The sequence below is a fragment of the Ovis aries genome, chromosome 1, assembly GCF_016772045.2.
Source record: "Ovis aries strain OAR_USU_Benz2616 breed Rambouillet chromosome 1, ARS-UI_Ramb_v3.0, whole genome shotgun sequence".
In the NCBI taxonomy this organism is placed as follows: domain Eukaryota; kingdom Metazoa; phylum Chordata; class Mammalia; order Artiodactyla; family Bovidae; genus Ovis; species Ovis aries.
The window spans coordinates 245,910,462-245,933,499 of record NC_056054.1 but is presented as its reverse complement, the minus strand read 5'-3'; the positions used below and the strand labels follow the sequence as shown (position 1 = coordinate 245,933,499).

The window sequence follows — 23,038 nt, the reverse complement described above, 5'->3', positions numbered from 1 at the left end:
CTATGGGGTCGCACAGAGTCGGACATGACTGAAGAGACTTAGCAGCAGTAGCAGCATGGTGTGCACGCATGCTCAGTTGTGTCCAACTCTTTGCAGCCCTATGCAGCCCACCAGAGGAGAAGGCAATGGCAGCCCACTCCAGTACTCTCGCCTGGGGAATCTCATGGGCGGAGGAGCCTGGTAGGCTGCAGCCCATGGGGTTGCGAAGAGTCCGACATGACTGAGGACTCCCCTTTCACTTTTCACTTTCACGCACTGGAGAAGGAAATGGCAACCCACTCCAGTGTTCTTGCCTGGAGAATCCCAGGGACCGGGGAGTCTGATGGGCTGCCATCTATGGGGTCACACAGAGTCAGACACGACTGAAGCAACTTAGCAGCAGCAGCAGCCCACCAGGCTCCTCTGTCCATCAGATTTTTCATGAAAGAACACTGGAATGGGTTGTCATTTCCTTTTCCAGGAGATCTTCCCGACTCAGGGATTGAACCCATCTCCTGTGTCTCCTGCAATGCAGGCAGATTCTTTAACACTGAGTCACCAGGCAAGCCCAATTTAAATTAAAATATGGCTAAATTACTCTGTATTTGAATGAGAAATGCCAGAACAGAATATTGTGACAAAACTAACAATGAAACTTTTTTAAACATTAAGAGGATGATACTTAAACAAGGAGATTTGCTGTTGGAAGATGAAAAGGTAAATGAAAGTGTATGACCATTCCAAACAGGCTCCAGAGTCACTGCAAAGGCCATCGTGGTAGATGATTTAGGTCCTTTACAATACTTGATTTCACATCAAAATGTGTCTTTTCTTTTCCATGATACAATAAAAAAACTCTCTCTCTCTTCTTAAACTTCAAAACCACACAAAGATGGAACTGAGAAAGGGAAAATACAAAAGAGATTTTCATTTTCTCTTTTTATGTATGTTTCAAGCGCAGAGACTCCATCCTCAGACGTTTCTATCTAGAGAAGCAAATATACATGCAAACCTGAGTGCCCTGCTGAGCTGGCAGAGAATTAGAGGCACACAGAAAGGAAGGGTAGGGTCTTAGCGTGTGGGCTAGTGGTTCCCAGAGGAGGAGCCTGAGGTATGTGGTCAAAGACCTGACAAGCCAAAAACAGGAGCTGTGTGCCAGTAAAGAAAAGCATAGGTTACAAGTCAGAGACTTGACTGGGCACTATGTGAAGTTTAGAGTGAAGGAAAAGAAAAATGGAGAGACAAATGTTTGAACTTCTGGTCTGAAGGTCATGGAAAACTTTTTAGTAGTGTTCTTGCAAGGTAAATAGAAGATAGTTGGAAGAGAGAGGGTGGGGATGCAGCATTAAAAGGAGAGGGAATGTGTGGGTAAGTAGATGTATAAAATGAGACTGTCATATGGGCTGTAAACTAAGTTTAAGACGCATGTGAGAAAAGTGAAGAGTGAAACACATGGAGAATTGTGCAAGGTGAGAGAGGAAGTAATTAATAGACAGCAGAGGTGGACAGAGTCCAGACCCAGCATAACCTAAGTACAAGTGGCCCGCTGAATTCGCAGGTTCCTCATCGAACAATCTGAGGTTAGTTAGCTGACTCTGCAGACAGGGAACTGGCGGGTGGAAAGCGTTGGCTGTACTATGCCATTTCATATAAGGAACTTGAGCACCCGTGGATTTTGGTATCCACAGGCGGCCTGGAACCAGTCCCTTGTCGATGCAGGGGAACAGCTGTGCATTAATGCTCAGAAGAGCTCCCGCGAGGGGCCGATGGAATCCGCTCGCACTGGGTGGAAGAAAAAGCCTGCAGATTTCAATGTGTGGCAGTGTCCATGTCAAGAACTCCTAATTTAGAATTAGCTTCATTTAAAAGTTAAATAAAGTTAAAATGTGTGTATTCCTGGGGTCACTCTGTACAATACCTGAAATGTCAAAGCTGGGAAGCACAAGATTTTGGTTAGAATGGCAAGTGTGTGGTGCCTAGAAAGGAAGGGATCCTGATATGGTGAGAAACACATTTTATTATGACATGCAATGCACAGGTAGGGGAGTAGAAAATGCACTGCCAGTTAATAACCACCTATTGACCCGAGGCAATATTAAATGGATTGTTCCGAATGTCCTCCAGGCTTGTGCTCAGCAGCATCAACATTCATCCTTGGAGTCTGCATTTTTAATGGAAAACTACTGTGAATGGTCGTGCTGAAAGCAGAAAGGCCAAACCTTTCCTTGGTTGTAGCTGCACAATTCTTTCCCAAGCTCATTTGTACTTTAGTGATTTCGCTTTGCTTGGCCTTTTACAACTTGGCAGTTCAGGAAGTGAAGATGAGAGACTCAGCAGATTTTAAACAAGTTTTACTCCAAATGTTCCCTTAATACTAGTATTTCTTGGACAGAGATTCCTGATGTTTTAATGAACTGTTCTTGGTGTTTCTTTAAAAGCATCCTTTGGCATTTGTGAATGTCCCATGGCTTTTGCTCTTAATTTGGACTCACTGATAGTTTCCTTAAAAGCAGGAAAAGCACTTCTTGGGAGCCAGGTGAAATATAAGGGTTTTTTTGACTCTTTTCTGAACGTTGCTGAATGCAGTGGTAACTTTGGGGTGGCAGTCTTGAGAAATGTCAGCTGGCAGAAAAAAAGAGAGGTGCAGCTCTGCTGTTTCCTAGACTGCTCTGTGAGGTCTGACTTTGAAAAATTCTTTGTTAGTTTGCAATATATATTCAAATGCATTCGAAGTAATTAGCACCCTGGATTGAATCTTGTTGTCACAGTTAATTATTAGATGGCTACTTTCCTTTAGAGTATTTGACAGTTGCCCAAAATGTTAGTCTTAATCTAAAACCAAGAAGAGACCTCTGACATAGTGAAAGCCACCAAAATGGCATTTATTAAATATAAATGGTGAGTGCCTGAAGGGGAGGTGAGGAGAGCACTAATTCTTATCCTGAAATGAAAATTCCTCCAGTATGAAAGGAAAATTAGATTACCTCTTAGCAGAAGCTTCATCAGTTTTACTTATCACATGGATGATTTTAGAATGTGTGTATTCCTATAATGGGTGACATTTGAATTGATAAATAGAGATTTATGACTCTCAACTTCTATCTCTGATTTGCCAAAATTCTTATAAATACAATGGTTTCTATTAGTCTATTATCTGGAAAATGACTTGAAAAAATTAAATGATACTGATTTAAAATGAAGAAAGCTTATTTATGTGCATCTTAGGAACCCTAAGCGAATCAGGTAAATATATACACCAAGAAACAAAAGTGTTACCCTCTGAGTAGTTTTTTATCATAGACTGGAAACATGAAACTTATTAATAGCGTTAGAAATTAAATGTACAATGAAATGTACACATTATTGGAGCTCTTCATTGGTAATTATTCCTTAAAAGCTAGAAATTGCCTTTATCTCTACGACAAAAGAGAAAAGATACTATTAAAGCCCCTAGGAATTATCACCATATTTGAAGCATCTTTCACTTGGTCAAAGAAACACAGGCCAAGCTCTGGTACTTACTATGTAAGGACTATGGCGACTGCATCGTTCAACACACTCTCCCCAAACAAGAGTGTGTACAGGTCAGGGTCGACATGCAGTTCATGGAAAATGGCCAACACCGTCACTAGGGGAGACACACACAAATATGCAAAGTTAGCTGGGATGCGGCCATAGACTTGTCCTTGGCTATGGTCACCTGTATAAAGCACTCATTAAATGTTCATCTTCTCAAATCCATTGATATATACATACTGAACCTTTAACCAAAATCAACCTCATCTGTCACTCCCCTGCTTAAGATTTCTCTGGGCTCCCCACTGCTTACAGAGAAAGCTTGAGCTCCTTGGTACGAGCCTTCTATAATCTGTGCACTGTTTGCCTTCCAGCATCTCTGTCTGCACTCCCTGCCCCCGCTCTCTAGCCGCACTGATGGAGAAGGCGATGGCACCCCACTCCAGTACCCTAGCCTGGAAAATCCCATGGGCGGAGGAGCCTGGTGGGCTGCAGTCCATGGGGTTGCCAAGAGTCGGACGCGACTGAGCGACTTCCCTTTCACTTTTCACTTTCATGCATTGGAGAAGGAAATGGCAACCCACTCCAGTGTTCTTGCCTGGAGAATCCCAGGGACCGGGGAGCCTGGTGGGCTGCCATCTATGGGGTCACACAGAGTCGGACACGACTGAAGTGACTTAGCAGCAGCAGCAGCCACACTGAACTTGTCAGAAATTCCTGAACACAGTGTGTCATTTTCTAATTACCTTGGCATGTGGGTTCACTTTAGCAGGGCAGCTATCTGTTTCTCATCCAGATGCTACCATTCTCCTTCCTTAAGTACACACACACACACACACACACACACACACACACACACACACACACACACACACTTTTTGCTACAAAAAAACCCCAAACCTTTATTCAATCTTTAAAAGCTTCTCAAGTTTTCCCCCAGCCCTCTGATCCCTCAGTAAAGACCTGGGTCACTCCTTTTTGATCCCAGAATTCGGGATCACAGAACATATCATGGAAAAGATTGTGAGCTCTTGGCACATGCTCAAGAAGTGTTTGATATGTGAACGACTGAGAAAGTGAATGAATGAAGGTTGTTGCAGTGGCTTATTCCTGTGAAGGGAGAGGTGGTTGGCACCTGGCTCTCATTCTCTCAAGATCACACTCAGCTATACAGATGGACCCAATGTTCCTAAGAGTGGGGCCTAAGGGTTCATTTTCAGCAGTCTGCTTCATGGCTCCTATATACTGTATAGTTGTACAGAGCCTCTGGGCATATACCTGGGCAGTGAATAATCACACACTGATTAACTGCGTTCATCAAAACTATTCAGTATTTTGATATTTGAAACAGTCATGCAAAGTGTGAACAGCTATCATTAGGAGAATGATCCACTGAGTGGACTGCCAAAGGGGAAAAGAGGGTGGTTGAAAATGATGCTGATGGTAAATTTTTAAGGCAGAATGGGCATTTTCACTTCTGTTCTTTCCTTTCCTATTTCATGCACTGTGAGGTTAATAACTGTGTTGTCTAAAAGAGTGCTGGGGAGAAAAAAAAAAAAATGCTCAGTTGGACTGTTTTGTAAGTAGGGTCAATAAGTTTGGCCCTTGTCCTGCCATAATGGGAGGGTTTTAGTGACAGAGTGACACAGCTTGATTTAAACCCTGGAAATAGAGTTTAGGCAGCAGGGTAGAGGACAGAGCGGACATGCGACTGGAAGCTTTCCTGAATGTTCTGGCAAGAGATGAGTTGTATCAAGACTGGAAGAGTTCTAGGTTCAGGCTCCTCAACTCTTGCACATCCTGCTCTTCCCTGAACATCCACCACCGTGGGCTCTCATAGGTCAGTGACCACAGGGCTTTGTATTTTACTTACTCATTGGTTCTCACCTTCCCTCTGGGTCACTAACCCCTAGCATGTTGCTAGACCGTGGTAAGCTTTAGTGAGTGAAAAGATAATGTCAGGGAGGACAGAGCAGAGGAGATAATACCCAGGATATATTTGGGATGAAGAACTGGTAGATCTCGGTGCTTGAGAGACAGCAAGATCTGGGTCTCAGCCCTGGGCAGGCAGTAAATGGGCTGCATGAGAGAAATTTGTAGACAGGGAATTTTGCAAGTTTGGTTTTTGATATGTTGACTTAAGTAGGCAGATGGAATTTCAAATGGAAATTTCAATAAGAAAACTGGAAGTAAAAGGCTATCGCTAGAGGCTTCCCTGGTGGCTCAGTGGTAAAGAATCCATCTGCCAATGGACGGGACATGGGTTTCATTCCTGGTCTGGGAAGTTCCCACATGCCGCTAAGCAACTGCGCCCCTGTGCCACAGTTCACGGAGCTTGCACTCCAGAGTCTGGAGTCACAGCTCCTAAAGCCCAAGTGCCCTAGAGCCTGTGCTCCCCAAGAGAAGTCACCATGGTGAGAAGCCTTCGCACCACAACTAGAGAGTAACCTGTGTAGCAATGAAGACCCAGCACAGCAAAAGATAAATTAAAAAAAAATTTAAAGGTTGTAACCATACAGAGTTAAAGCAGAAGAAAGAATTTAAGGGTAATAAGCATGTAGGTAGAACATAAAGCCACAGGAGTGGCTGAGATTGCCTGGGTGAAGTATATAGTAACAGAAGAGAGTTCATGAGAGATCCTTGGGAGATACTCACAGAAGGGATACCTGGAGAAAAAGAAACATGAAATATACATGTAGGATATTTGCAAAACCTGATCCTAAGCATGAGCAAGTTGGCTGAAAACCACATCCATCATGAATAGATTTTTATTTACTAAAGATTATCCTAGGGGAAGGAGTATTGAACTCAACAACTAGCTTTAGGGTAAAGAGACAACAAATACAAAATGCCATGAGTCAGCATGACAATTAGCCAGATTCCATTTTACTAGGCATAGAGTCGATTTCATTATTCTAGATGAATAGATCCTTAATCATGATAGAACAGCAGAGATGTACCGTCTACTAGAGTGTAGCTGTTCACATTTGTACCACCTCTGAGCCTTTGCAGGTGGTGGTGGGAGGGGACAGACGATTATCTCTGCTAAGTAACCTCTTTCTCCTGATAGGATAGAGTCAAGATCCTGAATTGAGTCAAAACCAAAAGGCCTCAGTTGGGAGTTTTATTTTTCTGTTTTTCGGCACACCATAGGCATGTGGGGGTCTTGGTTTCCTGACAAGGGATTGAACTGTGCCCCCTGCCTTGGAAGTAAAGGGTTGTAGCAACTGGACAACCAGGGAAGTCCACAATTGGGAGCTTGAATTACCAACATTTTCCTTTCACCAGAATTTTATGCGGAATAAAAGTAAAACTATAATTTTTATTGGAATATAATTGCTTTATAATGTTGGGTTAGTTTCTGCTGAACAGCAATGTGAATCAGCCATATGTATACATATACCCCCCCTCTTTAGCTTCCCTCCCACCCCACCCCCACCCTACCCCTCAAGTCATCACAGAGCACTGAGCTGAGCTCCCTGTGCCGCAGAGCAGCTTCCCACTGTCTATTTATACATGGTAGTGTATATATGTTAATCTACTATCTCAATTCATCCCACCCTCTCCTTCCCGTTGTGTCTACAAGTCTGTTCTCTATGTCTGTATCTCTATTTCTGACCTGAAAATAGATTCATCAGTACCGTTTTACTAGATTCCATATATATGTGTTAATATATGAAATTTGTTTTTCTCTTTCTAACTTACTTCACTCTGTATCACAGGCTCTAGGTTCACCCACACACTAAAATTGACTCAATTTCATTCCTTTTTATGGCTGAGCAATATATATTTCTTCTTTATTGACTATGCCAAAGCCTTTGACTGTATGGATCACAATAAACTGTGGGAAATTCTGAAAGAGATGGGAATACCAGACCACCTCACCTGCCTCTTGAGAAATCTGTATGCAGGTCAGGAAGCAACAGTTAGAACTTGACATGGAACAACAGACTGGTTCCAAATAGGAAAAGGAGTACGTCAAGGCTGTATATTGTCACCCTGCTTATTTAACTTATATGCAGAGTACATCATGAGAAACGCTGGACTGGAAGAAGCACAAGCTGGAATCAAGATTGCTGGGAGAAATATCAATCACCTCAGATATGCAGATGACACCACCCTTATGGCAGAAAGTGAAGAGGAACTAAAAGCCTCTTGATGAAAGTGAAAGAGGAGAGTGAAAAGTTGGCTTAAAGCTCAACATTCAGAAAACAAAGATCATGGCATCTGGTCCCATCACTTCATGGGAAATAGATGGAGAAACAGTGGAAATAGTGTCAGACTTTATTTTGGGGGCTCCAAAATCACTGCAGATGGTGATTGCAGCCATGAAATTAAAAGACGCTTACTCCTTGGAAGAAAAGTTATGACCAACCTAAATAGTATATTCAAAAGCAGAGACATTACTTTGCCAACAAAGGTCCATCTAATCAAGTCTATGGTTTTTCCTGTGGTCATGTATGGATGTGAGAGTTGGACTGTGAAGAAAGCTGAGCACAGAAGAATTGATGCTTTTGAACTGTGGTGTTGGAGAAGACTCTTGAGAATCCCTTGGACTGCAAGGAGATACAACCAGTCCATTCTGAAGGAGATCAGCCCTGGGATTTCTTTGGAAGGAATGATGCTAAAGCTGAAACTCCAGTACTTTGGCCACCTCATGCAAAGAGTTGACTCATTGAAAAAGACTCTGATGCTGGGAGGGATTGGGGGTAGGAGGAGAAGGGGACGACAGAGGATGAGATGGCTGGATGGCATCACCGACTCAATGGACGTGAGTCTGAGTGAACTCCAGGAGTTGCTGATGGACAGGGAGGCCTGGCGTGCTGCAATTCATGGGGTTACAAAGAGTCTGACAAGACTGAGCGACTGAACTGAACTGAATATTCCATTGTATACAGTTACCACATCTTCTTTATCCATTCATCTGTCGATGGGCATCTAAGTTGCTTCCATGTCCTGACTATTGTAAATAATGCTGCAATGAACATTGGAGTATGTGTGTCTTTTGAGTTGTGGTTCTCTCAGGGTATATGCCCAGTAGTATGATTGCTGGGGTATACGGTAGTTCTATGTCTAGTTTTTTGTCGTTGTTGTTACCTGTTAAGTTTTTTAAGGAACCTTCATACTGATCTCCACAGTGGCTGTATCAATTAATCTCCAAAATATACAAATAGCACATGGAGCTCAGTATCAAAAAACCCAACAACCCAATAAAAAGAATGAGCAAAAGACCTATATAAACATTTCTCCAGAAAAGACAGATGGCCAACAGGTACATGAAAAGATGCTCAACATAACTAATTATTAGAGAAATGCCAATCAAAACTACAATGGGGTATCACCTCATGCTGGTCAGAGTGGCTATCATCGAAAAATCTAACAGTAAGTGCAGGTGAGGGTGTAAAGAAAAGGGAAACTTCTTACACTGTTGGTGGAAAGTTACTCTTAAGTTAAAAATTTCTATCATGGAAGTTCTACTAATATGGACTTTAGTCTCTGTAGCTCCTTATTTGTATTTCCAAGTTTTGAAGATGACTTGCAGCTTGTCTGCACTCCCAGGCACATGAGTTTCCTGGGCTCACAAATAGGGAGGTAAAGCCCTGGGTTTCTTTCCCCACCTCCCCACTTATGAAGTCTACCATATGCTAGGATGGACTCTAAATCTCTCCAGTGAGAGCTTTGGGCCTTTGGAGGGACAGGCTTTTAACTAAATATCCAGTTTTGTACAAAACTGTTCTGACATTCCCACAATTCCTTTTGCACAAAGAACTGAACTCCACTGCATAAATGCTGTCCCACACAAAGAGAAAGCTATTACTTTGGGCATTCCTATCTACCTTGTGAAGAAATGGAACAGCTTTGAAATAAAACAAGGTGGTGTGTCCTACAAGAGGGAGTATTTGCTGGGACCACAAATGAGTTGAATAGGTGAGTCAGGAAATTAGCCACCCACTCTCACTGCTGAGATGAGAGCTTTGAAAAATGCATGTAATTAGCTCGCTGGCAGGGCTGTCTCACACACAATGTCCAAGACTCTCATGGTGCCTCTTCCCAAGAGAGAACCTCTTGGAACAGCTGTAGACATGCTCACACTGGCTCTGTTCGCACCTTGCTGGGTTTTAAAGACAACCCAGGTCCGAGGCTCGGCTGAAGAGCCATGCATAGTTTGATCAGACTGCTTGGGATAGTCGGGGGAGAACATTCCAGACACCATGTGGAGAGGAAGAGGAGAAGACACAATCTGATTTCTTTAACCTCTGATTTTACCAAGGAATTGTATCATGCTTGCCTTTGTCATACTTTAGTTCTCATCACTTAGTGGTGAGTTTCAACGCTCAGCTTGGGGTTTGGGGTTCCTTCCTCATACTTGACTTTTTAGCTAGAGAAAAATCTGTTTTGTCTCCTGAATGGGTAGTAAGGAATGCAAGCATATATAATCTTATGCTCAAATATGCACACACAGACACCCAGACACACACATACACCTACTCCCATGTAAGAGCAGTGGATGGTTGAGACATGCCATTAAATTATTAGAGATAATAGTGGTTCAGTGAATGACAATAATGATTCAACTATTTTCTGAGAATATGTTACAGTTTCAGTAGTCAAACAGGGAGGGGTCTTGGGAGAACGAATGAGGCAGTGGTGTGGATGGTGCTTCTGAGAAGCTGGTGATAAAGGGGAGCCTGTGGAGTAGAAAGCCAATGGAGGCTTTCTCTTCAATTTCTAATTTAATACAGATTGAACAGAATAAGCAGAAAGAAAAGTTGAAAATAAAGGAAAAAGAAGAGAACCCTATTACAGCATCAGAACTCATATTTTCTCGTCCCAACTGCAATAACCATAACTAGAGATAAAAATTCAGATAATGACTACCTTACCCCATTTGGTACTTCAGTGTATTGACTTAAATAATGTCTTACTTCTTTTTTATTACTATCTTTTGAACTAACCTCTTTCCTAACGTTCTTTCAGTCACTTCTAAGTCTTCAGGGTGATTTAGTGACAGTTCCTTCGCTAGAGCTCCATTAACAGCTCTCTGACCCATATTTTCTTGGTGTTTTACAAGGAATTTAAATTTCAAATGCTATTTTAATACAGGGACTCTCAGCAACCTGCACAAGCTCTGCCTGGGTCTGTGGACAGCATCACACAATAGTTCTTACCCCGTTGCTCTAAGTCATCACTCAGCCTTGTCAAAATGCTGCCTCTCCCTGGAGAGAGCTCTCCATGGTTTTCTGTGCAAATCAGTATGTATGACACTTGTCCCTGACACGTGGAGAATCAAAAAGTCTCTGGCTTGTGCAGTGGAACCTTGTCAGGCTGACAGGTGGAGAACCCTGGTAGCCTCATAAACAAGGCAGAAATTTCTATTTACAAAAGTGATTACTGGGAAAATGTGGGATTTTTTCCCCCTCCTATAATTCGTATATAAGAAATTCTCCTATAACTCTTGCCACTTTTCTGAAATATTGTACATAGTGAGATTACAAGGAGAGGCTCCAAAATAGCTGAGATATTCTAGTATGCTGGAATACTGAAATTAGTTTGAGCTTCAATCTTCTCAGTGAAGGCTTGGCAGAGAATCAGTGTACTAGTTTTGCCGATCAAGCTTTGCCAGTCATATCCTAGAAATACAACTAGAAATCCTAACCCTTCTGAAATAGGTCAGAGAAACAATGCCAGATCTAGAAAGTTAACCACTAGATGTTATTTCATTGAGGTAATTTGGCTCTGCGGTAAAAGAATCTTCCTGAAGTGCAGGAGTGAAGGTTCAATCCCTGGATAGGGAAGATCCCTTCGAGAAGGAAATAGCAACCCAATCCAGTATTCTCGCCTGGGAAATCCCATGGACAGAGGAGCCTGGTGGGCTATAGGCCCATGGTGTCACAAAAGAGTTGGACACGTCTTAGCAACTAAACAACAATATTGTAAATTAGAAGTTACACAGACCATCATGAATGATTTAGCCCTAAAACATTTCAATTTTATTTTGGCCATCAATATGATATGTTATTTTGGAACTGAGTTTGTGGTAGAGAAAATACCACATGTTAGCACATCATTACAGCCCTTTCCCCTTGAGATACTTGGGAGAAATAAGCCCCAGTGCCCCAGGGCAATAGTTTCAAAGTCTGGTCCAGGGACACCTGCAAGTTCCTGAGACTTATTCAAGACGATTCCCAAGGTCAAAACTATCTCAGAATACTATGACAGAGTTACTTGCATTTTTCATTCTTGTTATTTTATCTGTGTAGAGTGGAACTTAGAGGTTATATGATGTGTTAGTGCAGCTGAATTCAGAAACCAGTGTGAGAATCCAGCTGTCTTCTGTCACACCACACAGGAAGGGGACTTGCAAAGATGTGCCATTCTCCCCAGTAAATTTTGTTTTGAAAATACATTCAGTTTTTATAACAAATGTCATTTAGCATATAAATTGTTCATGATTATTATTTTAAATAGACCAATGAAATTACATTAAAAAATTTAAATTCTAACATGGTAAATGATGATAGATATAACACCCACAAACAAAAGACTCCTTGAGGTCCTTCCTAATTCTGAAGAATTTTAAAAGGGTTGTGACACCAAAAAGCTTGACAACCATTGTCCAAAGACATTTGTTGTGTGTAATGAATCCATTTACATCCTGTGCAGCCAGAATGATACTTATGAAGCATCGTCTCTGAGAGAAATGAGAAAATAGTTCCTCAAATCATTTTCAGTGGAATTTAATTCCCTTGTTGGATTCCTGTTGAGGAAGGCTCCCTAGCTCTAAATAACTTTTGCCACACAATAACCAGCTGATTCTTTTGGAATGTATGTAGAGGATTTCTAATAACTATTACATGAGGGAAAATTATTCTTTTCAGATTAATTAAAACAGCACATTCTGGAATCACATTTCTGTCATAAGTATTTGCAGTGGAAACAGTGTCAGACTTTATTTTTTGGGCTCCAAAATCACTGCAGATGGTGACTGCAGCCATGAAATTAAAAGACGCTTACTCCTTGGAAGAAACGTTATGACCAACCTAGATAGTATATTCAAAAGCAGAGACATTACTTTGCCAACAAAGGTCCGTCTAGTCAAGGCTATGGTTTTTCCTGTAGTCATGTACGGATGTGAGAGTTGGACTATGAAGAAGGCTGAGCGCCGAAGAATTGAGAACTGATGCTTTTGAACTGTGGTGTTGGAGAAGACTCTTGAGAGTCCCTTGGACTACGAGGAGATCCAACCAGTCCATTCTGAAGGAGATCAGCCCTGGGATTTCTTTGGAAGGAATGATGCTAAAGCTGAAACTCCAGTACTTTGGCCACCTCATGCGAAGAGTTGACCATTGGAAAAGACCCTGATGGTGGGAGGGATTGGGGACAGGAGGAGAAGGGGACAACAGAGGATGAGATGGCTGGATGGCATCATGCACTCGATGGATGTGAGTCTGAGTGAACTCCAGGAGTTGGTGAGGACAGGGAGGCCTGGCGTGCTGCAATTCATGGGGTCGCAAAGAGTCGGACATGACTGAGCGACTGAACTGAACTGAAGTGAAGTCCTTTTTTGGAATGTAAGTGCTTTGTGGACAGAGGTTATTTCTTCAACATACGGATGCATATTAAAAACACTGACAATCATGTCGTCCTTTCCTTGATTTCAAACATGGTCAAACATAGTTCCAGATAATCTATTCCCTCTTTTGCTCTAAAACCTGAAGTACAGTCCTTATCAGTTACTGAGAATATAGAAAAGTAATCAGAATATCACAAGGTTTGATATTAAGGAAAGAAAAACAAATAAGGAATATAAAGATTAGCAAGATAGAAACCTGAGAACAAACACTGGGGTGGGGAGATATTTTCCAGATCCTCTGTTTGGGAACTATGGGGTGATATCTTTCAGCACTTTAGCTGGTGCTTTAGAATTTTTCCCAAAGGTACCTACAACAGAAATATTCTAAATTTAACATTAGCACAGAACATAAACATTTAACAAAGACCCAATTTTCTCACCAATGGGGTTTAATGAGCCATGGTGCAGTTTAATGGGGAATCTTTGCAGTCTGTTCAATATCTGAGTGAAGATGACTTACCCTGTCATACAAGCATACTCCAATCAGGATTATGACTTAACCATTTTGCCATTTTAAAAATGAACGTGGTAAGCAAGGGTTTGCCTACAAATTATGAAATAAATTCAGAGAAAAGCTCAGTGGAGCCATAAAGCAGACAAAGCCTGAATGGGTCAAAAATGGGAGGTAAAAATAACAGTGTGACCCATTACACATAACAAAAATTGTAGGAAAAATATGATAATGTGAGTCATGATCATGGTACACATTTATATAAGCAGGTTTCACAACTAAATTTTTATCTTGCTACAAAAAGACATGAAACAAGCAGGTATTCCATCATTGCCCAATCTGTGGATAATGACCCCAAGAGACATTACAGAAAGATTTCAAAGTAGAGGGTGCCTATTTCTAATTTCTGATTAGAGAAGCTGCTTAGGGTGAACAAGAGTAATATTAAGAGGCTACACTGGGTCTGTGTGACACAGCAGGGTGGGGAAGATAGGAGGAGAGGGATCATATCATGAGTCCAATCATTTCTGCCATCACTCTGTGAGGTAGGCTGAATAATGCCCCTCCCACCCCTGCAGAGACGTTACTTTGTCCACAAAGGTCCATGTAGTCAAAGCCATGATTTTTCTAGTAGTCATGTATGGATGTAAGAGTTGGACCATAAAGGAGAATTGATGCTTTTGAACTGTGTTGTTGGAGAAGACTTTTCAGAGTCCCTTGGACTGCAAAGAGATCAAACCAATCAATCCTAAAGGAAAATCATTCCTGAATATTCATTGGAAGGACTGATGCTGAAGCTGAAGCTCTAATACTTTGGCTACCTGATGCGAAGAGCCGACTCATCAGAGAAGACCCTGATGCTGGGAAAGATTGCAGGAGGGAGGAGAAGGGGATGACAGAGGACGAGATATTTTGATGGCATCACTGACTCGATTGACATGAGTTTGAGCAAGCTCTGGGAGATGATGGACAGGGGAGGCTGGTGTGCTGCAGTCCATGGAGTCGCAAAGTCAGACATGACTGAGCGACTGAACAACAACCCCTCCCCCACCTCCCCCTGAAAGGCCTCCATGCACAAATCTGCAGAGGCTGTGCATGTATAACTTCACATGGCAAAAGGGACTTTATGGATATAATTAAAGTTTGCTTAAAATGGGCAAATTATGTTGGATCCACCCATATGGCAGAAAGTGAAGAAGAACTAAAGAGCCTCCTGATGAAAGCGAAAGAGAAGAGTTAAAAAATTGACTTAAAGCTCAACATTCAGAAAACTAAGATCATGGCATCCGGTCCTATCACCTCATAGCAAATAGATGAGGAAACAGTGGAAACAGTGGCTGACTTTATTTTTCTGGGCTCCAAAATCACTGCAGATGGTGATAGCAGCCATGAAATTAAAAGACGCTTACTCCTTGGAAGAAAAGTTATGACCAATCTACTTCAAGTTCAGTCACTCAGTCATGTCTGACTCTTTTCAACACCATGAATTGCAGCATGCCAGGCCTCCCTGTCCATCACCAACTCCCGGAGTTCACTCGGACTCACGTCCATCGAGTCTGTGATGCCATCCAGCCATCTCATCCTCTGTTGTCCCCTTCTCCTCCTGCCCCCAATCCCTCCCAGCATTAGAGTCTATTTCAATGAGTCAACTCTTTGCATGAGGTGGCCAAAGTACTGAATTTCAGCTTCAGCATCATTCCCTCCAAAGAAATCCCAGGGCTGATCTCCTTCAGAATGGACTGGTTGGATCTCCTTGCAGTCCAAGGGACTCGCAAGAGTCTTCTCCAACACCACAGTTCAAAAGCATCAATTCTTCGGTGCTCAGCCTTCTTCATAGTCCAACTCTCACATCCATACATGACCACAGGAAAAACCATAGCCTTAACTAGATGGACCTTTGTTGGCAAAGTAATGTCTCTGCTTTTCAATATGCTATGTAGGTTGGTCATAACTTTTCCTCCAAGGAGTAAGCGTCTTTTAATTTCATGGCTGCAATCACCATCTGCAGTGATTCTGGAGCCCCAAAAATAAAGTCTGACACTGTTTCCACTGTTTCCCCATCTATTTCCCGTGAAGTGATGGGACTGGATGCCATGATCTTCGTTTTCTGAATGTTGAGCTTTAAGCCAAGTTTTTCACTCTCCACTTTTACTTTCATCAAGAGGCTTTTTAGTTCCTCTTCACTTTCTGCCATAAGGGTGGTGTCATCTGCATATCTGAGGTTATTGATATTTCTCCTGGCAATCTTGATTCCAGCCTGTGCTTCTACCAGTCCATAGTTTCTCATGATGCATTCTGCACAGAAGTTAATAAGCTGCTGCTGTTGCTGCTGCTGCTGAGTCATTTCAGTCGTGTCCGACTCTGTGTGACCCCACAGTCAGCAGCCCACCAGGCACGCCCGTCTCTGGGATTCTCCAGGCAAGAGTACTGGAGTGGGTTGCCATTTCCTTCTCCAGTGCATGGAAGTGAAAAGTGAAACTGAAGTCACTCAGTCGTGTCTGACTCTTAGCTACCCCATGGACTGTAGCCCACCAGGCTCCTCAATCCATGGGGTTTTCCAGGCAAGAGAACTAGAGTGGAGTGCCATTGCCTTCTCTGAGTTAATAAGCAGGGTGACAATATACAGCCTGATGTACTCCTTTTCCTATTTGGAACCAGTCTGTTGTTCCATGTCCAGTGCTAACTTTTGCTTCCTGACCTGCATACAGATTTCTCAAGAGGTAGGTTAGGTGGTCTGGTATTCCCATCTCTTTCAGAATTTTCCACAGTTTATTGTGATCCACACAGTCAAAGGCTTTGGCACAGTCAATAAAGCAGAAGTAGATGTTTTTCTGGAACTCTCTTGCTTTTTCTATGATCGAGCGGATGTTGGCAATTTAATCTCTGGTTCCTCTGCCTTTTCTAAAACCAGCTTGAACATCTGGAAGTTCATGGTTCATGTATTGCTGAAGCCTGGCTTGGAGAATTTTGAGCATTACTTTACTAGCATGTGAGATGTATGCAATTGTGTGGTAGTTTGAGCATTCTTTGTTATTGCCTTTCTTTGGGATTGGAGTGAAAACTGACCTTTTCCAGTCCTGTGGCCACTGCTGAGTTTTCCCAATTTGCTGGCATATTGAGTGCAGCACTTTGACAGCGTCATCTTTCAGGATTTGAAATAGCTCAACTGGAATTCCATCACCTCTACTAGCTTTGTTCATAGTGATGTTTTCTAAGGCCCACTTGACTTCGCATTCCAGGATGTCTGGCTCTAGGTGAGTGATCACACCATCGTGATTATCTTGGTCATGAAGATCTTTTTTGTACAGTTCTTCTGTGTATTCTTGCCACCTCTTCTTAATATCTTCTGCTTCTGTTAGGTCCATACCATTTCTTTCCTTTATTGAGCCCATCTTTGGATGAAATATTCCCTTGGTATCTCTAATTTTCTTGAAGAGATCTCGTCTTTCCCATTCTGTTGTTTTCCTCTATTTCTTTGCATGGATTGCTGAGGAAAGTTTTCTTATCTCTTCTTGCTATTCTTTGGAACTCTGCATTTAGACGCTTATATCTTTCCTTTTCTCCTTTGCTTTTCGCTTCTCTTCTTTTCATGGCTATTTGTAAGGCCTCCTCAGACAGCCATTTTGCTTTTTGTATTTCTTTTCCATGGGGATGGTCTTGATCCCTGTCTCCTGTACCATGTCATGAACCTCCGCCCATAGTTCATCAGGCACTCTATTTATCAGATCTAGTCCCTTAATCTATTTCTCACTTCTAGTGTATAATCATAAGGGATTTAATTTAGGTCATACCTGAATGGTCTAGCGGTTTTCCCTACTTTCTTCAATTGAAGTCTGAATTTGGCAATAAGGAGTTCATGATCTGAGCCACAGTCATCTCCTGGTCTTGTTTTTGTTGACTGTATACAGCTTCTCCATCTTTGGCTGCAAAGAATATCATCAATCTGATTTCGGTGTTGACCATCTGGTGATGTCCATGTGTAGAGTCTTCTCTTGTGTTGTTGGAAAAGGGTGTTTGCTATGACCAGTGCATTTTCTTGGCAAAACTCTATTAGTCTTTGCCCTGCTTCATTCCGCATTCCAAGGCCAAATTTGCCTGTTACTCCAGGTATTTCTTGACTTCCTACTTTTGCATTCCAGTCCCCTATAATGAAAAGGACATCTTTTTTGGGAGTTACTTCTAACTCCCAAAAAAGTTACTTCTAAGATCTTGTAGGTCTTCATAGAACCGTTCAACGTCAGCTTCTTCAGCGTTACTGATTGGGGCATAGACTTGGATTACTGTGATATTGAATGGTTTGCCTTGGAGACAAACAGAGATCATTCTGTCATTTTGAGATTGCATCCAAGTACTGCATTTCGGAGTCTTTTGTTGACCATGATGGCTACTCCATTTCTCCTGAGGGATTCCTGCCCACAGTAGTAGATATAATAGTCATCTGAGTTAAATTCAGTCATTCCAGTCCATTTTAGTTTGCTGATTCCTAGAATGTCGACGTTCACTCTTGCCATCTCCTGTTTGACCACTTCCAATTTGCCTTGATTCATGGACCTGACTTTCCAGGTTCCTATGCAATACTGCTCTTTACAGCTTCGGACCTTGCTTCTATCACCAGTCACATCCACAGCTGGGTATTGTTTTTGCTTTGGCTCCATCCCTTCATTCTTTCTGGAGTTATTTCTCCACTGATCTCCAGTAGCATATTGGGCACCTACTGACCTGGAGAGTTCCTCTTTCAGTATCCTATCATTTTGCCTTTTCATACTGTTCATGGGGTTCTCAAGGCAAGAATACTGAAGTGGTTTGCCATTCCCTTCTCTAGTGGACCACACTGCGTCAGACGTTTCCACCATGCCCACCCATCTTGGGTAGCCCCATAGGGCATAACTCAGTTTCATTGAGTTAGCCAAGGCTGTGGTCCCAGTGTGATTAGATTGACTAGTCAGCATATTAAAAAGCAGCTCTATTACTTTGCCAACAAAGGTCCATCTAGTCAAGGCTATGGTTTTTCCAGTGGTCATGTATGGATGAGAGAGTTGTACTATAAAGAAAGCTGAGTGCTGAAGAATTGATGCTTTTGAACTGTGGTATTGGAGAAGACTCTTGAGAGTCCCTTGGACTGCGAGGAGATCCAACCAGTCCATCCTAAAGGAGATAAGTCCTGGGTGTTCATTGGAAGGACTGATGCTCAAGCTGAAACTCCAATACTTTGGCCACCTGATGCGAAGAGCTGACTCACTAGAAAAGACCCTGAGGCTGGGAAAGATTGAGGGCAGGAGGAGAAGGGGACGACAGATGATGAGATGGTTGGATGGCATCACTGACTTGATGGACATGGGTTTAGGTGGACTCCGGGAGTTGGTGATGGACAGGGAGGCCTGACATGCTGTGATTCATAGGGTCGCAAAGAGTCAGACATGACTGAGCGACTGAACTGAACTGAACCTATTTGGGTGGGTCCAACCTAATTACCCAAGCTCTTGAAAAAGCAGAGACGTTTCTTTCCTTGGAATCAGAGATGTAGCTGAAAAGAAGGCAGAAGAGAGACTAAAAAAGGGTGGTGGGGGGTAGGGGGACAGCAGTCATGAAGATTCCAAGTGTGAGAAGTAGTCCACATGCCATTATTAACTCTGAGCTGCAGGGGCTCACTTGCAAGGGTCAGGGAGAGATCTCTTTGAGCCAAGATAAGAAAGCAGGAAAATCAGTCCTATAACTACAAGGGAATGGATTCGGTCAACAAATGGAATGAACCTAGAGCTTCGCCATGAGAGCCCCACTAGTCAGCACCTTGATTTTGGCCTTGCGAGAGTGTAGTAGAGATCCTAGTTGAGCCAACCTAGGGCAACTAGCCAACCTACAGAACTGTACAATAATAAATCTGTGTTGCTTTAAGCTGCAACATTTCTGGTAATTTGCTCAGCAGTCCTAATAAATGAATACACTCTGATCCCCTCTCACCAGAGGAACTACAAATGATGGGCAGCCTAAACTCCCAGGCATTTGACTTTTCAATATATGAGTTACTGAGGAGAAGGGCCCTTCAGTCCTCTCTTCTCCTACCTCCCTGCCCAGTGGACAAGAAGTCACATAGACAAATCCATCTTTTAGCTCATACTTTAGCAAGGACAAAACCTGAACCGATGAGAAGGCTGTGGATTTGCAAATGTTTCTGCCATGAGGCCCTCTGTGCTGATTAATTATCTATGTGTGTCTCCCTTGGTGTGATCATCGGATTGATCATTTACTCAGAATGTATTATTTTATAGCTCATCAAATCACTTTATTTTCCAGTGTTTATTTTATCTGAGCTACACTGTGAAGAACTAGTGCTGAGGTGGGAATGATGAAGCCCAAACCAGGGTGGAATGTTAGCACAGTCAGACCAGCCAAGACTGAGAAGAGCAAGCCAAAAGTCCTAAAGCCACTCTCATGAGAAAAGCAAGCAGTGGCCATTTTTATTTTTCTTCTCTGAACTTTTGTTTCTTTTTTATATTTTATAATTTTTCTACAATAAGCATGAATAAAAAAGGATAAAAAGCCATCTTGAAAGTTGGCCAAACTTAATAAAGAGATAAACCATGCAACTCGGAGTCTCTTCCCACGGCCCAGGATGCCATATGTGAGCACTCCTCTCCCCTCCCTTTCTCCCAGAACTTCCCCCTCCCGCCCCGCAGGCTTCCAGACTGTTGAGCCCTCTATGTGACATGCCACTGTGGACCCTTCTTATCTCCCTGAGCGCTCTCTTTTGTGTTGGGGAGACTAACTTCTAGTTTCTCTTTGACCCCTCCAGCCCCTCTCTCTCTCCTTGGCAAACCCACCCCTTTGACACAAATGCTGCCCAAGAATTCCTCAGTTCCCTCCTCATTCCACCAAGTCTCTGTGGGCAATCTCCTCCATATTCACTTGCCTCAGTCTCCAGCCCATCCCTTCTCCTCCTCACCTGCAGACTCCCATATCTAGCCACTGGCAAGACAACTCCACCTGGATTTCTTCTACTGGAACAAATACTTATTAAGCATCACTGTGTGCCTGACACTGGGTGTGGAGGTGCTGTAGATTCCCTGTCATCTAACCAGCCTTCATCAATCTGTTGCTTTTCCTCTTGAATTACCAAATTCAAGAAATGGCATCATCACCTAGCCAGAAACTTATGTTTGTATTGAAAAAAAAAAAAAAAAGTAACGTATCTTAGCATCAACTTATAGACACTCTCAGGTGTAAAGTGAATAGCTTTTTAGAAAGTTGCTCTGAAGCACAAGGAGCCCAGCCTGGTGCTCTGTGATGACTTGGAGGGATGGGGTTGGGGGGAGGGAGGGAGGGAGTATATGTATGATTATGGCTGATTTGTGTTGTGATATGGTAGAAACCAACACAACATTGTAAAAATTAAAAAATATATATATTTAAATAAAGTGTATCCTAAAAAATGTAACTTATTTACAATGGAAAACTCTCTGGCATTATAGGGTATAATTTGAAGAGACAAGCCACACTTTGGAATTAAGTGGTTTACAAAGTCAGTCAAGGAAAGAAAAGGAAACCAGTTTCAGTGGTGATCTGTTACATCAGATACTGCATTATGAACTAGCTTTGTCATGTCTGAAATTTTAGCCGTCTACAGAAATCCATTCTGGATTGGAAAATAATAAAAACGCAGAAGTTCGGTTGCAGATAAATGCTTTTCCTTATGTGAAAGCAGTATTTAAAAAAAATAAAACACCAAAACTCCCCAAAAAGTAGACTGCAAGCATTTTAGCTTTTCTTTGAATTGGTCTTCTTGGATAAAGAGTTGTTCATCACTGATATTGGTTGTTCATCTATATATTTGTTGATGTTTTCAATAGTTTCTGGCAAGCATCAGGCAAATCTGTTGATTAAATAAGTGAATGAATGAAACTTGAAGGTCATGTTCCACGTATCTGACTCCTTGAGGATCAGACCAGCTCCTGCCTCTCTTGTGTTCTCCCACTGTGATCAGGGACGTCTTCGACCACTCACTGACCTGATAGCACTTGTTATGAAAAGCTGTGTCCATTTCAGCCCAAAATAATACATCGACCACTACAATGTCTCTTATCTATAAAACCCAGGTAAAAGGCCAGTCCCTATCATTTCTTGGCCGTGTTGTAGGAGGAAAATCACTTTTCAAGGAATCCTAACCCCTGGGGCCCCTGAGAAATTTTGTAGAACAAGGGATCTCAGCCTTGTTTATGGTGCCCTCCTGGCTCCCTGGGCATCTTACCCTCAGGAGGTGCCCACTTTTAGTTTGTGGAGGTGCTGACTGTGCTCTTTTCTGACTCTGAGAGTGAGTGACGCCTTCAATATGACTCACCAGTTGCCTCACTGCCCCATGAGTTTGACCTCATTCAGCCAAGCCGAGCCCTAAAGGGAGCCAGACAGCCTACTGTCCAAGGAAACAGTCTTAAAACTTTCTAAATCCTATTCACCACAATATGCAATGTCTTCTTTAACACATAAATGGAAAGTCTGGGCTGGACACTGACTTTCCAAACTTCTGTTCTGCAGGTCTGTCTTTGAGCACTGCTGAGAATGAGCTGCTTTCATTTAAACAGAGCAATTCTGTCCCCTAAAGCAGCGAGCCAGAGAGGTCTGTCAGCCACAGCTGTTTTCCAGCTGTCCATGGAGCTGCTGAATTGCTTCAAATGGTTTTTCAGTGTGTTCTTGAAATTCCACCCTCAGAACACCTGGAGTCTTGCTTTATCCACTTTCAATATCCCGAGGCATGTATATAGTTGGTTGTCACCCATTATATTCTCTAATTCTGTTCTGGAAATAACTAGGCTTCCAATTTCTGAAGCAAGACCTTTGTGCCAAGACCTTGCTATTCACAACTCTGTCCCGAAGTAGAAGTAGAGATAATGGTTGGGAACTTGACTCTGATGTCAAACCAACCTATGTTCAGGTCCCAACTGTAAAGCAAATGAACTTGGTGATCTTGAGTCGGTTACTTAACCTCACTAAGCTTTCAGGAAGCATCACTGGCAAAAAGAAGATAAAAATATTCTCTCCCTCATAGGCTTTTGGAGAATGATTAAGTGAGCTAATTTATGTAAAGTGTCTGGCATATTGTAGCTCAATTAATGGTGGTTACTATTAATGCTATTACTCATGTCATCAAAACCATCAAGAGGGTTTGTCCATTATAAAATGGAATGACACCTTCTACTTGTGTGTTTCACCTTTGATACTCAAAAATGCCTTTAAGAGAGATAAATAGATATCATCAAGTAGAGAAGTCATGAAGACTCTTCTCTGCCTCCCTCCCTTTCTCCCAAATTACTGCTTGAATCTCTGCATTTGGGAAGGACACCTACTCCTACATTTACTTTCTGCTTCTTTCCAAAAATATTTTTTTCTATTTTGATGCCTCCGTTTTTAAAGTCTTTATTGAAGCTGTTACAATGTTGCTCCATTTTTAAAGTCTTTATTGAAGCTGT

At 42.3% G+C, this 23,038-nt stretch overlaps 1 protein-coding gene across 2 annotated transcripts in view; it reads right to left on the bottom strand.

The window, feature by feature from the left end:
- SLC9A9 (solute carrier family 9 member A9) overlaps positions 1-23,038 on the bottom strand; it is a 652,914-nt gene that overhangs the window by 416,708 nt on the left and 213,168 nt on the right. For both annotated transcript variants that reach the window (XM_004003282.5, XM_042235926.2), the window contains exon 6: positions 3,502-3,607. In XM_004003282.5, coding sequence (XP_004003331.2) covers positions 3,502-3,607 — 106 coding nt within the window. The remainder of the gene's footprint in view (positions 1-3,501; positions 3,608-23,038) is intronic.